A 15927-nucleotide genomic window follows, 5' to 3' on the forward strand; every position below is an offset into this window, starting at 1 on the left:
GAGTCATGGTTGTCGCACATTAGTGACTTTCATCGTTGCATATCCATAAGTTAGTTTGATACAGAAAAGTTGACTCGCTTCTCCTTGGAACTGTACGTTCTATATGCATGTACATGCTTGTATCTAATAATCGTCTACAAATGCATCTGGAAATGTATGATTGCGAAATCGTACTCGGCTACTGAAGCACTTGTGGTACTTCTATTAGTTATCGATATTTCTAGATAATTTAATTTTCAGAATTATCAGCCTTAATCAAAATAACTAGCTCAGCGAGTCTCAGAAACTCGAGCAGTATTATTTACTAATCGTTTAATATATGCTCGTCCATATAATGACCTACGATTTTTCAAATGTATTGCTAATTTCTGATCCAATTAATCGTAATCCATATGGGTGGATCGGCCTGAACCTTCCTGTGATATTGTTTCTGTACTTCTGCTACATATTGATACTTACGACAATATTTTAAAATATTTTTTTTTCACAGGTCGATTTTGGTCCGTGCAAATTATTTTTAATTACTCCTCTAAAAAGAAAGAAGAATCAGAAAGATATGATGTGTAAAATAGTGCATATTTTAGGGACATACTGTATGTTCTAGCCTCACAGTAGGGAAAATATAATGACAAACATAAACACAGAATTTTCATAGCGATAGCCTTTTCAGTTGTTGGCACGTATAATCTCTCCACTATTATCTTACATACATCAGGATTCTATTAAGCTCAAAAGTAAAATGTCTCTGTATGAAGAACTATATTCTTCAGTTCCTGAAAAAATTTATTTAAATATAGACCACTGGTCAAACATCGCATATTTACTAGGCACTGCAATATCATTACTAAAGAATAACACAGTGGCGTCGCCGAACTGGCGTATTTAAGTAGCGTTGTAATGATATTGCGTTACTGGTACAGGAAGACGATTCAAGCTCTGTTCTTCTCGCGCCCGTTTTTAACAAATTTAATACATAAATATTGCGAAAAAATCACATTCTGCCCTATTGAATGCGCTTTTGGGGAATGATTGTGATCAACTTGTCCTACAACAATAGCCGGCTGGCCGATTTTAAGGAGCTGCTTTGGTTTTGCTTATCTAAATGGTCTATCTCAGGCCGTTCAGGGTCGGACGCTTGCGCGAACCAATTTCTGGAAGCCAAAAATCGCTGACCAGCAAAAAGACGATACCCGCAATGCATGAATGCACACAGTATCATAGTGAAGAGCTACCGAAAACACGGTTTCTTGTAAAAAAAAAAAGATGAAAATCTTGAAAATCCTGGTCAAAGAAGAAATTATCGAAAACTGTTGTAGGATTGGACTATGTAATGATTGGAGGTGACTATTTAGAATCGTCGAGGAAGCTCCTTATGAGAATGAAGCGAGTATTTAGGTGAAGAAGAAGATAACTGGGAAAATCGAGATAACGAATTTTATTGACAGTTTGGTACATTGATGCTTTTTAAAGCTTCTTTACGAGTCGACACAAGGTATAGTAGATAAATGTAGGTATTTTTCATTCAGATTCTGATTGTTGCATGTTAAGTCGAGCATACTGCTCTTTTTTGGGGGTTCGTTGCACTCCCGCTTGAAACGTTATCCACTATTCAATCTAAGAAGATCCATTATTTGACACGTACAAGCGCTATTTGGTTGCTGTCACAAATAGCTTTCTGTAATTAAACCCATCCATTTTATATGCGTGTCCATAAGCAAATATGAAGCATACTGCCAATCGTTGCCGAAACAAGCCGTTCCAAAACACACGGCTATGGATAGGTGTTTCTTGGAGTAAGTGTAACTTTCATGGATGTCTATAATTGAATATCTTCGGGGCCATTTGCAATTTCTCCAATTTAACTCGATTTTAAGATGCGTTAAATTTAGCTATATGGTAGTTTATAGTGTGTCTCAGTCGAAAACTGTATTCATTTAAGAGAAGTCGGTGCCGCGTACTGAAATGAATTGATTATCGTTTCATAATAGTCTCCTTGTCCGAAGGAGGAAATCTTACTGAAGACATTTACAGTCTCCACGACTTGATCTTTAGCTTTCATTACGGGGAAAATTAGAATTAAATCCAGATTCAAAAACGTACTAAAATTCTTGTTGCGGTTTATATAGCGTTGGAGTCGAAAAACCAACTTCAATATACTTTGAATATGGCCATACAATAATCAAGTGTGTGTCAAGGCTTGCACGAGGCTTCCTTGAAAAATCCTCAGCGTCAGCCGCTTATTGTCCTGGGTCATCGGTTAGTTAATTCTGAGCCCTGGCCGACTCCAACAAGAAGACCTTGGGCGACGATGAGATAAAAAATAGTGCAAACGTCATCTTTGAAATTCCCTTACTCTAACTGACACGAAATTTCGGCGTTATCGCACACCAAGAAATATACCAATAGAAATAGATTAAATACAGAGAAATATATGTCTAGCAATAACGTAAGCACGGCAAACTGATCGTTTATGTGTGCAAGGGGTGAGCATTCAACTTAGGAAAGCTTAAGTTTAGCATGTTTAGGATCCGTATCAAAGCGTAATAATAAAAGTGCATTTCTGACAAACTAGTTAAACTCCGAAATAGATAATTCGATAACAATCGAAATAATTTATGAAATCTGTGCATTGTTACTCTGTGCAATGGACTGTGCATGTTAATAGTGCCATAGTGAACACAATGTACGTTCAGTTCCATTAGTGTTGACGTCAAGCGAGCGAAGCGTAAGGTCACGAGTCAAGGGCTCAGTGCCATGAGACGTATAGGGACAACGGCTGCTTGTTTGATCTTCATAGGGAAAACGAATGCTGTCGCTCCCGCTGGAGGTAGCGCCCATACGTGATCAACGTTGTTAATCAGGTAGACGTTCGCAGATAGGAGAATCTGTTGTGACTCATACTTTCTAGAAAGGCCGTGATCCACTGCTGGAGTGTCGATTCCTACTGCAAATAGACGCCGCTGACTAACGAGCCACTGCGCAGCTTCGGGATGAATGCCCGGGTAGTTCATGCTTTTACCCTGTTATGAATGAACAGAAAAGTCTTACAAATCACGGTGAACGACAATATCGTAAATGTCTAAATGCGGAATGGTTTGGAAGCGCTGGATATACCTGCAGAATTATGAGTGGCGAAAACAACTGTGGAGACATTTACAATCGTTGTACTACACTAGTTCAAATTGTTTATGCATGTACCATTGACTTCGTTACCCCGCTGTAACATTATAGGAAAGCAACTGTTGGCAAAAGGCCGACTTTTTTCATCCGATCAGTGAAACTAAAGGCGTAAAGTTACCTGCAAGTCTACCTATCTTGTGATTTTATGAATGAAATCTCATCCAGCTGTTATGAAATGAATACGTTGTCTTGAAAAATCTGCCTATACACAAACTACAACATTGTTTATATAAAATTTCCAACGAAATTTAATTGACTAAAACGCTTAGTAGCATAGTACGCGATGATAACGTTAAAAAGTAACTGGTACTTTTTCATATTACAACTAATTCAATTGCTGCATATTTTAGCGCTTTGAAGTTTTTTTGGATCTCTCAGTAGGTATGCTATCGGTGTAAAGATCTTCTTACGTAGTTACAGTTCACGTAATTTCTGTTCCTGCAGCATCTCCCTTGCAAAATTCTAACGTATTATTTGCCACTAAACTGTGATATGACCTCTCAATATCCCCAACACTTTGACGCACCCGATCTAGAGCACCTAAACGACTAAGCACAGAACTGGTCTGCGTGCTTGTCGATATTTATTAATATGGTAATATTTAATAGGTTTTTTTCTATAGATACTGCAACATATCCGCACCACTGGTACTTACTTTCAAGTTTTTCGTCCCCGTAAACACTTAAGGGCAACAAAATTATTGAGCTAAATTTTAATTCGTATACCAGGTAAACATAAATACGCGATTACATACTTTTCGATAGTTTTTATCCGTTCCAAAATATTTTGAAGCATCTCCCCAGAACCTTTTGCTCCAGCCAGTGTTGACCATTAGAAGACCGCCCTGGGGTAGTTTGCCATGCATGTCTTCCCATCTGAAAGTGCAAAAAAACAGGTAAATAGAAGTTATTCCTGCTTAATTTGATTACTGTCTTTTTCCAAAAGATGCGCAAAGCTGTAGATGAGCGCGGTATATTAGTTTTCGATATGAAGCGAAGCCTGTAAAAGCTTACCTTTTACTACTACATAGATTGCGATGTTACTTTCGGTAAAAGAGATAGCCATAATTGGATGTCCAGCCACGATAAAAGCGCTAAAACGGTGACAATATAGATCCTTAAAATGATGCGATTAACGAATAGGTGAAAATAACAAATTCGGGATCGACAATAGTTTATCGCATAATAACGCCAAACTCATACTTTTATCAGTTAACTTATCGCTTCCCTATTAAAGTTACTGTTTAATTGTTACCTTGTATTGTGAATCATCCATAGTTAACTTATGCAATGCGAATTACCTTATCCATAGACTACATCATTTATTATCTTGCAACAATTTTCTGCAGATGGAAAAGGGAAGCTTACTAGATCTGTCGCGAACGTCTCTAGGCACACGTTCTCACGATAGGACACCAAGTTCCAATTCGGGAGAATGATCTCTATCACAGGGATAAAGAGATCGCTCATTTTACTCTATGAAAGGAAAAGCAAATGCAATCGCCTCTGTATTTTGCTAATACTCAAATTGGCCCTGCACTCTTGTCGCCATAAAATAAGTACAGTGTGAGAGGGGAAACGCAAAGAACCATTCCGACTAAGAAATGCAAGGCACCTTTGGCTAATGCTTTGTCACTATTCAAACTTGTTATCTGTGCCGTGTGCATGTGGGCAGAAAAAATGTGCATAAATGGAACCGGAGGTATTTTTCGTTTCATGCAACGTCAAATATCGCCCGCTAGGTTTTATTGCGTGCGCAGACGAGGCGCACGATACGATCGTCATTGCTGTTACGTCGTTCAAGTGCACAAAGAACGCGGAGAGTAGGCGGTGGGCGCACGCATAGATGCTTAGTGGCTAAGGGAGGTATGAAGCAAACACCATCAGCTGTGTCTGTCTATGGTCAAAGCAGTATGGCAACTATTCTGGGCGTGTACGTACCTCACTTGCAAGCTCCATCCGTTAGCAGCTCGCACTCATTAATAGTTTGCCCATAAGAATCTGTCTAGTCTTATTCGATTGGGTAACATAGGCCTGTTGTGTACTCGCCCTCTTCTTATATTAAAGTCTAGCATTATTGGATTATCTGAGACTTGCCGCCTGTTCCAGTAGGTCATATTGGTATCTACTGTGCACATCTATAGAGAGAATTTCTGCAAATTGTGGAACAAGGAGAACTTTTTGGGATCGTGACGGGGTAGAGATGATGCTAACGCTGCTGCTGCTGCTGCTCTATCTCGGTGCCTGCGTCCCAAGCAACCTTACGGTGAACATGTTGCTTCCTGAATGCGGGACAATGTTTTCAGGAAAATTGTCAGGTAAATTGTTCAAAGTTCAAGTTGAAAAATACGAATAACTCCTAGACCGTATATCATTAACGGACGAAAAAAAGTATTTACACCGTCTTTTGCGCATCTTCCGGTAGCGCTCTCACCTGTGGGAAGCAGAAATTTTTATTATTTTTTTACTACATTCCGTCTGCTTACAGTCGTATACAGTAAATAACTTGATATAAATATCTATCAATTTCCGCCTGCTAGATTAGAAGTAAATCTACTTTTTTTAACTAAATAGCTTGGGGCAACCAAATATATATGTTGAAATAATATCATATTCTAACTAGTATTTGTAATCAGCATTGCACTGCTTATCGACTGCTATGCAAACGGCCCGTTTCGTTAATTCGTGTTTCTACAATTTCCGCTCTCCGCGATATATTAAAATATTTTATCGAGTGAAGGTACCGTCCAGTTTCATCAGTTTTTCTACAACAAAACACAGAAAAAAGGGAAGTTAGATGTACTTCTTAAAGCGCAATCTGGAGAATTAGATGTGTTTGCAGCATCTAACTGATATATACGAGTCCAGATATGTTTGTGACGAAAAACTGACTTGTTTGTGTATGTGTTGGTTGGAAGGCTGACTAAAACATCACAAAAGCTAAAAGTCAATATAACTTATTTCATTGAAAAACATTCGAAATTATAAACAATAGAGGAAGCTGACCCAAGCTAAGTGTGCGCAGACAGTATATATAAATGCACATTATATCGACAATCCATAACCTCTAATTCATTAAGTGTACTGCCCCACTTGCACGTCAAACTGCGTTAGATTAGGCGAGCCCATAAGTAAGTAACAGCCTTCGACAGGAACAAAATTTAGGGAAGAATGCTGATCATAAGTGGCACCTGGATAGATGGCCTAATGCAGTCTTCGAAGGTATTACCTATACCATTTGTCGGGCATAGCTCAAAATATGCTGTTGATCCTAAATTTAGGAAATATACATAACTGAATTTTAAGCGTAAGCTTTCTTACGCAGTGAGACAGCTTCTTCGCAGTGAAACTGATAACTCATATTTAATCTATATTGTATTGGAGGCGCTTGGCTAAGTCATCAGCATTTAAACGTGCCGCCGAGGAGAAGCTACGGTGAAAAAGTCCATCATAGACTATAGGGACAAAACAAATGAACAGAAGTCGGTCGTCAACCGCCATTCAAACTCTTATTGTCATTGCCTTTGATCTCTTCTATATTTTCAAATTACGCTAAAGTAACCTTTAATCGCCCTGGAGGTGCTGAAAGATAGACCTTGATATTGATTATACAAATTGAAACGTTTTTCAAGACTTGTTCATACTAATGAGTTTGAATGAATTTCCCTTAGTCGTTAAAAAATTTCTCTTGCTGTTCGAAAAAATACGCTTGAAGGAACTGACATTAACTGCGGGGTTTAAAACTGATACAGTAGTTTTACATTGACAAAAATAGTATGTCCTCATCAAGTCATTGAATGGTTCTGCACGACTTCTTCCCCGTTGCTTATTTAGGAAAGCTGTCATCATAATGTTATAATTATGCAGAATACGCGTGATTTTACACTTCAATGTGCCTTTAAAAATTTAACACCGAATCCAAGTTAACAATAGAAATATAAACACTAATACAGTTGATTAGGTACTTTAGTCGACCGATGTTCCGCGCCAAACAGAGTTTGAAAAGTCGCATCACAAAATTAGGGTTTATAAACATGACTGGACCTGTAAGAGCGATTTAAGTAGGTACCTAGAGCGAAAATCTAGAATCGCCCGTGATTGATCTGCTGTCTACATTTATACCGACCTAAAATTCTGATTCTACCTTAGGAACACGTTAAAACTCGAGCTCATCTCACTTCCAGGCCTGTTATCAGAAACCCTCCTCCCATTTTCCTATGCGAATCTTGGTATAATCATTAGGGGAACTTTATAGTATTTGCAGTCATAATATGCGAACTTCTTACCAACTTCAGCCTGCTACTGCCTGCCAGACTACCTAAATGGAACATACTACGAAGTCGATGGAGCTCGGTCATTCAATTTCAGGGTGGCCAACCGAAGAACGAATCCGATTCATAAGCACATTTCACATCCTAGCTGATCTTGTCTTCATTTTCAAATATATTAGCCAATGAGCACAGATGCATATGTGCTAATACGAATCTGTATCGTTGCGCAGAAAAAGCTTCGGCATCTGCATTCAATAATCTTAAATAGTTTAATTACTGGAGCATCGTCAAGCTACGCGAAATGTTTTTTTTTTTTTGTTTTTAATAAAATATCCAGTTTAAGGGTGTTTTCAGTAGTTTATGATAGGCAGGAAAAGCTATTGATTTTTAAACACACGAGAAGTTTACTAGTCGAGCAGTCGCCATCGATGGTGGCGCCACAGCTATCCTAGCAGACGTTGCCGCCTTTTTTATGTGTTTAGTTAACATTGCCGGTTGTAAATCGGCTTTGAATACGATTGTTGTGTACTGTACTTCGTCCATTCATTTACATATTAAGTTGATATGGCCGTCATATTCAAATTGGCGCTGACCATTAATGCTTTATACCTAAGTTAAAAGGTTTCATAGATGGCTTCTTGAAGAACGAAAGAACCGTTCCCATTGTATGGCTGGCGATGCTCGCTACTTGCGCCACGCTATGGAATTTTTAGGTGGCTAGATATACGGATTAATCTAGAACTGCATTAAACTTCTGATCTAAAAAACAACTTAGGTAGAGGTAGGCCTCTGCATACGTACCTAAAATAGGTATTATTAAATGGCTTTCGTTACCGGAACAGTAAAAGGAAATAAATACTAATAGCAACAGCCTAATCAGATGATTAAAGTAGGAAATCAATTAAAATGAATTGCCAAGGGGCCAAATTATCCAAAGCACACTTGAATATGCCAAATGACGAGATATTTTCCAGAAAATATCTCGTCATTTTGCGATAAGAACGAGTTCTGATTTATAATAAGTTCGTAATTTCAAGTCCTGGCATAGTAATTGGCAACGCGGAGCAGAAGGACGAGGAGACTCAGCGGTATATAAGAACCTATAATATATACCGTACTTATTTTAAAAAATATTGCTTGAATAATACGGGATCTTATTTTTATTACACATTAATGCGCCCGTATCCCTTTCAGATTTGATGTATATTGTACGTATATTGAAGTATGTATCAACTGAAGCAAAGGTTGGCGATCTATTGGCCCGTCTGAAAGCGTTGTTGACGGCAGGTTGGTTTTTTTCGTTTACCCCAAAATCTTTTTAAATTTCTGTTAAACTGTCGTACTTTACAACTAACACATCTAGCAATATTCTCATTCTGAATTTTCTTTAACAAAATAATCAGACTCATAATTTTTTATAGCTCATAAAGTCTTCATCGGGTTAACTAATGCTCACCTTACATAATCCTAATTTGTAACATGTGCAATGAAAGAAATAGTGTCCCGTTCATTCTATGAGGTACTTGATTTTTTCCATATAACTGTTCTTAACCTCCTCTATGATCTATTGTTTATATCTAAATTTTTGTTAGGATAAATATTCACATCGGGTAATTCACGGAAAGTGTGTACTTTTTGTAGAACCAAATTTCCAATAAACCGAGCCCTCAGAGTTTTTTTATTTACAATAATTATATAGATCGATGTTTTTTTACCTATTTACTATATAAGGTGCACATTACATTAAAATATTACCTTTTTATGTCGACGATGCGCAGCTGATAGTTCGGATCTCTTACGACATGATGTGATACATCGACAACAGCCATTGGAAGGAACAATCGGTCCAGGGGAAGTCGCGCCGCTGTTGCTCTCCCTTTGAGGAGAAAGGCTGGTGACACCATATGAGTACCGCCATCGGTGCCCAATTCAATCGTCTCAGATTGGTAGCTGTAATAAAAACCAGTCCAAACAGATTGAAACTTGATTTATTTGGCTTATGAGAATAAATTTAACATGTTTTTCCAAGCGTGCATTGTTGAGCCGTTGCGCCGCAGCATCTTGTCGCCCTTAAGAGGACAACTTACGTAAGTAACATACATTGTGCTCGTTCGTGCAAATGGCTCATGAGATCGTAAAAAATCAATGACAAACTCTCGATATACGTAGAGTGATAAATCTATCTAGACCGTGTGCTATTCTGTTAGACAAACTGTGTTCGAACATGAAGATGCTTAGGCATCATATTCAAACTTAACATTATTATAAAACTCACTTATAGTCATTTTACTAGCATATAAAAATTACTAAACCAACCAACTAATTATTAATAAACTCTAAATATACTTTATTAGACAATTGTGCAACAAGTTGGCTGTGAGCTGTTGATACTGACGTTAACACGCGACGTTAATGCCCAATGTGATAAACATTTTACCCTTGTAGAGAGTCACTAGCTTGTCATGTTTGTTTTGTTTTGTATTGACTTACCAAATATAAATAGACAGGCCCAATAAGGCGAAAGGGGCATGCCGTTGGAATTAATACATGTCATTCAGAATTTGCAATAAACCATCCTTTCTAGACCTAAAAGATCCCTAATCTGTACACGGTCTTCTTAAACCTTCTTCACCCTTATACAATCTGCGTAAAAATACATATGACGATTTAACAGAGATATCTGATAAGTAGACTTCTTGCTTGGGATGCATTCCTCGAAATACTACAATAGAGTTTAATTTTATGGATCAGGGATATGTCAAGCAGACAGATGACAAATTCTTGACCGAAACGTTTTTGATTGATGACTTGATGCCATACAGGAAATTATTCTGTAGAACATATGCTGCCATTCAAACGAAGATTTATCGATACCTGGTCGGGCAGTAATGACAGGAGAAACTATTACCAGCCCCAAGTAGAAGATTAATATATGTCAGAAAGACGACTGGGTTCAGAAGTATACCCTTAGTCGGACTTCTCGTCAAGGGATGCGGGTCGTAGCTGCTCTCGTGGAATGAACTAGAAAACAGAATCACCGTTTAAAAAATCCCATGTGATACTGATAAACATGTCGTGATCAAAACAGTCAAAAGGCATAGCAACATCAAAAATTATCCTGACCGATGTATTGCCACTCACGATAAGACACCTGATGACATCCATAAAAATAGATCACAAGTATATCTTCGCTGTTGCCAGCTGAACGAGAATCGTCTTGCTTAGCAGAAACGAGTCATAGGCGTCTAGAGAAATAGTTGCAAAAGTATATGTTTCTCAAAAAGATTCAAAAGAAAGAACGTTATCGTAATAGGACAGTACCTTTTTTTAGCTTTTACCATTTAAAAATAAATGTTGCGGAAACAGACTTAAATAGATAAAAAGGAAGTAGAAGTCGATAAGTTAAGGGTAAATTGAATCGACGGGGCAAAATAGTCAATGCTTAATTTAATTTCCTTAGATTAAAGGGACAATATTGAACGTAACATTTCATTTAGATGTAATGAATAGAACCCTTAGAATCTGCTTTAAAAGTTCCTTTGACAAGACACCATAACAATTTACCCCTCATAACAAGTCACCAGCGGCTCGTCAATGTTTCTGCGGCGTTGATATTGAAAAGAAAGGATGAAGGAGCGATCCGTATAGCTAGTAGGAATGTTCCAGCTCTTCCAAGGCATTATTACACGACATTATCTCGTCTTTCATGTAAATTACCCAACGTGCATTCTGCAAATTAGTAGCCCTTACGTTTCTTTTTGATTGTGTCCCGACTGAGAACTACTGGCAACCTCAAGCCAACGTGTACCCTATTGCTCATATCAATTCCATCGCTAATTCCTTATACGCCTATTGTTTTTGGTGCTATACTATGTAACGGTAGTTTGACAGCATTAATTTCATTTTGGTTGTAAATGGACCAAACGTCTGAAAAACCCGAAGACCCGTAGACGAAACCCACTTAGTCGCTCCGCATTCCCATCATATTTATTTTCGGCGATCATCTGAGGGAGTTGCCACCCCAAGATACGAACACGAGTATATATAAATGAAGAGCAATCTTTCCTTACTGCTACCAAAATCTTATGTGTGCATAGATATGTAGATCATATAGCCATTTTCACACACAGAAGCCCAAAGCTCACATCGGTATGAAGTAACGAACAGTTACATCGTATTTGCAGGTAACATACAAGTCGGCATGATTTTAACTGCAGTACCTTGTGATTTTTGATACAACTAATGGAAGATGGTGAAGAGCCAAACGTGACAATTTTCTTTGTTTAGAAAATTCGCTACGTATAAAATTTCTGCATTCAGTTGATCATCTGTTGCAACATCCTGTAGTCGCTTCTGAGAGAAAATTGCAGCGATTGAAGTTAGATTCTATTCTGTTTATTTGTTCGTTGAACTTGGATCTGTAAAAATGCCATAGCCGACGAAAAAACTTGCGCTGAAGTAAAGCTTAGTAATTCAATAATATTCTAAATGACATTACGCTGGAGTTCTTGATCCAATAGTTGTGATATAATACAATACAGTGATTGGAGAATGTTTTACTTCAAGACATAACGAAGGCAACCATAGGTTCAAGACTAGGACCATAGAAGTACGTATTTGCAAAAACCCTCAATCAGAAGGCAAAACATGCAAGTCTGGAACCTCAAGCGTAAGTTAAGCAAGTGACTAGCGTAGGTCCAGTCTTTATTCAAGTATCAAGCTAAGAAACCTTGCTGATGCGCCCAGCCTAACGACTGTTCGGCCTAGGTTGACTAAGCTGCTCGGCGTGCTATGAAACATTAGCGAGTAAAAAAAACATATATAGCATGGCCGATTGTAACTATTGCTAGGTATAATATAAGCCGGTTCATTTTCGAAGCAAACGAAATACAGCATACTTTTGCTGGATTAGACGTAGAAAAGTAGGACTTTTACATATAAGATAGATTTCGAGATGGGAATACTCATTATTTGCGGCATCAAAGAAAAGGCAGTCCTCTATGGAACAAAACAGCACTATCACGCTAATCAAAAGCCAGCTGATCATCGAATGCGTTGACGCGGAACGAACCCGCACCAAGATTGTAAACTTTCCCCGAATTTAGCGGTCTAGGTTGCTGCCAATTGTCAAGCGTTTTCTGAATAACTTGGGCAAGTTTCGATCGAAAACCCGATAGGCTTGGGAATTCATCAAAACGTTCCGAAAAGTTATTTTTAATACATCTGGGTCTTAAAAAAATGAAGTTTTAAATGCAGATATCACTTGCTAAATGAGTCATTTAGATAAATTTCGATAGTTGGCCTTTTTGCACCTTTTGTACATTTTGGGCGATTCCTAAGTTTTCGTAACCTTGAGCTTATTATCAGTCCAATATTTAATTCCACCGGAATTTTCCGTCCATACAACTATCATATGCACGGTTATTATTATAAATTTATTTGCGAGTTAAAGAACGGATATTTTCCTGAGTTGAAGATGTAGTCGCACTGAATGGTAATTATATTCCGTAAATATCGTCGACAGGAACTACACTCTTAACCTATACGGATGTGTTCAGTGTAACATTTGTTTTTGTCATAACGGTTCGCATTTAGGAGCCCAGCTGTCAATTAAAAAAAGGATTCTTCTAATAAGACTTGATTCATTGTAAAACGACAGGCGAAAAATCATACTGCAATATATTACTTCTATGGAGACACCATGCGATACAATGCTAGACGCATTTACGGCATCAAGCGAAGCTACAAGGAACACGTTTTTCTCATCCTAGCTATGGATGGATTGGGTAGCTTTAGATATTTTAGAAAGCCTGCTAATTTGAGAAATACGTGAGGCGATGCTTAGCGGTTGTAGCGGATGTAAAAATTCGAGCCGTACATTTATACACTACAGAAAGTCAGATTTCCGAAAGAGACCGCGGACGACGAAAACAATACTAAGAGTAAAACATAAACACACTTTGACTTATGCTGGGAGTGGCTGTCTAAAATGGACTTTAACGGTAGTGTAAAGTTAGAATACGTATATGTACATATGGGTTGTCACCTAGACACAATATTAAAAATGGCACAATGAAGTCTAACCTCATATGCATGCAGTTTTACAGCAACAGGAGTCAAATAACATAGAAAGCTAAATGGGCGTTCGGGAAGAACCGCCGGATCATGCCATAATAGGAGCTCAGTTGATCCACTACAGTCAAACCAACTTTTCCGAAAAAAAGTGGCGAACATAAGCTTCATAGTGAAGCATAGGTTTCAAACGCCATGCTAATTGCTTTATAGTATTTTAGGAGGTTTCAGGACACGTTGGCAAACCCCATTTCAATTTAGCGTCATACAGATTCGCTAACCCTCCTGCTGTGTTGATTTCTGAGCAATATGTATGTTTACGTTCATCACAAGCATATATTTCTTCTTGTTTACCGGAAGTATGCCTAGAGCCACGAAGTTCAGCCTAAGGGATTCCTGGAGTGGCTTATTTGCAATATATGAAATTCTTTATTGGGAAGGCAGCGTCATAATCATTGTATTGTGTCGTTTCAGAGTGCCGAATCTGCGCCTGTAAATAAATCAATAATTAGTCAATAGAGAGGAGAGTGTTCCTTTATAGTGACGAATGCTTCCATTCTATGCGTGACTTGATGTCAATATTGTACTGTTTTGGCTAACGGAAACCTGTTATGATACAGTATGTGTATAAAATGATTGGGCAAAACGTCTGTGGCAATTGAAACAAAACGAGTACTTTTAGTTTGTAAACACGATGCTCCAAGGGGAGTTTATGAAAGCACCCTTCTGTTTTTGTTTGGACAACATCATTGTGATGAGATAAACTAATGCGTACGGAAACGAGATGATCTACTTCAACATCTTAGATGTATGATATATTTGAACTACACTATTACCGTTCGACGCTTGTGTTCTTTCTAATCTCATTATAAAAGCATTACGGAAATTAGATGTTCTTCACTCTACCATAGGTTTACATCTGTATATTACATGATATAGGTGATATGATTTAAATAGTCTGAATTCACCATTTGTGGAAATAAAAAGAGAATAAATATAAGAGCAGCAAAAAGACCCCCTCTTAGCGGTAGAAGTAAAACAAATTCAGTGGGGTTTTAGGGGAAATAATTGATAAGGCGATGAGCTGGATATCTGCATCGGTGATAAAACGTATTTGCGAGTATCGTTGAAGTAAGACTTACGTATATAATTTACAGAGAAATAATGCGATACATTGATATCGTTTATCAACTATGCCACATGGATCGAAGTAGGTAACGATATTGCGCATCATTGGCGACAATAACTTAACCTTTGTTTGTGCTCTGAACCTTGTGTCAAGTGAAAAGGACGTCGTGTCATAATGTTTAGAAATGAGAACCATAAAGTAAGAAGTTCGTCTGCATGTTTTATAAGCCTTTGTACGACCATCCAGCAAGATGGTTCACCAGTTCATACTATTTTGTTACTGTCGAATATATATATAGCTATATATCAGGTTGAAAAGAAAGGTTTACGCTTTTTTTACTGAATAGAATACGTTTATTTGTTCTTGTGGTAATAGCTTATCATATCAAATACCCCCTTTATTGTTACTCACCTTTTCAGTAAATGATGCGTGCCGTCTTGCCAGAACATAACGAGTTTTATCTCGAAGTTTTGAGTCTTTGATCTGCGTCGAAGGTAATGTTATGAAGGTGGTTCTCCAAAGAACGGAAAAGGTGAGAACCCATCGACGTAGTCTCCAGAGAATATGGAGGGTGCAACAAAACCCCCCATTTGAAGCCCACGAGGGCAATCTTAATGATTTTTGTCACGTGTGGCACCTAATCTCGGTTCTCAAGTCATTTCTCTTTAATCGTCCAATTGGCTCGATGTAACTTAATAAAATAAGTATGCCAGTCTACCGTCTGCTTAGTAATTTCCGGAAGATCAGGCCCTCACAGTCATACTAAATGCAAAACATAACTTTTTGTTCGCTAGAAATCTTGTTGGACACTGGGTCTTGGCTTCTCTTCTAAAGCCATTCATTACGATTCCCGGACGCATACACCATACTTCTCATAAGGTAAGTAAGTTTTTGTAACCCAGAGAACTTGAGGTAATTAATGACGATCATGGCTCCAGCCTATCGGCCAATTCCCAAGTTGTTTATCGACCGACAAATGCTCTGGTCGTCGTCAAACGCAGATGGTTAATTAGAGCAAGAGTAGCCGCTAGGTCACATGTTTGGCAAACCACTATTGAGCTCTTATCATCAGTATACCTAAGAAAATACCCCAGGCGGTTTTGGTAGCAAGGGGGTCTGTACACAATGCATAATAAAGTGGCGAAAATGCGTATTTTTTCATTCAAAGCGCGCAAATTTGAGATGTTCTGCCCACGCTATTGGAGCAGGAGAAGCGATTTAAAACGATAAGTGGAGAGCAAGCGAAAAAGGAAAGCGCGCTAGCTTTCTTTCTAAC

At 38.2% G+C, this 15927-nt stretch overlaps 1 protein-coding gene and 1 long non-coding RNA gene across 3 annotated transcripts in view; one reads left to right on the forward strand and one right to left on the reverse strand.

Moving 5' to 3' along the window:
• Positions 1-1420: 1420 nt before the first annotated feature.
• The window catches only part of LOC111269422 (uncharacterized), a 21498-nt gene continuing 6991 nt past the window's right edge, over positions 1421-15927 (reverse strand). The window contains exons 1-4 of one of the 2 annotated variants that reach the window (XM_022849002.2): positions 15063-15306; positions 9206-9400; positions 3935-4055; positions 1421-3020 (exon numbers count right to left, since the gene is read on the reverse strand). In XM_022849002.2, the coding sequence (XP_022704737.1) occupies positions 2739-3020; positions 3935-4055; positions 9206-9400; positions 15063-15100 (636 nt within the window). In that variant the 5' untranslated portion in view covers positions 15101-15306 and the 3' untranslated portion in view covers positions 1421-2738. Of the gene's footprint in view, positions 3021-3934; positions 4056-9205; positions 9401-15062; positions 15307-15927 lie in introns of those variants that run through there. The other variant, XM_022849000.2, reaches the window with a different exon arrangement.
• LOC111269423 (uncharacterized) lies at positions 8257-9364 on the forward strand. The gene is made up of 3 exons (XR_002685760.2): positions 8257-8538; positions 8645-8737; positions 9229-9364. It is a non-coding gene; the product is annotated as an uncharacterized LOC111269423 (long non-coding RNA).

The sequence above is a fragment of the Varroa jacobsoni genome, unplaced genomic scaffold, assembly GCF_002532875.2.
Source record: "Varroa jacobsoni isolate VJ856 unplaced genomic scaffold, vjacob_1.0 scaffold_1385, whole genome shotgun sequence".
Classification (NCBI taxonomy): Eukaryota; Metazoa; Arthropoda; class Arachnida; order Mesostigmata; family Varroidae; genus Varroa; species Varroa jacobsoni.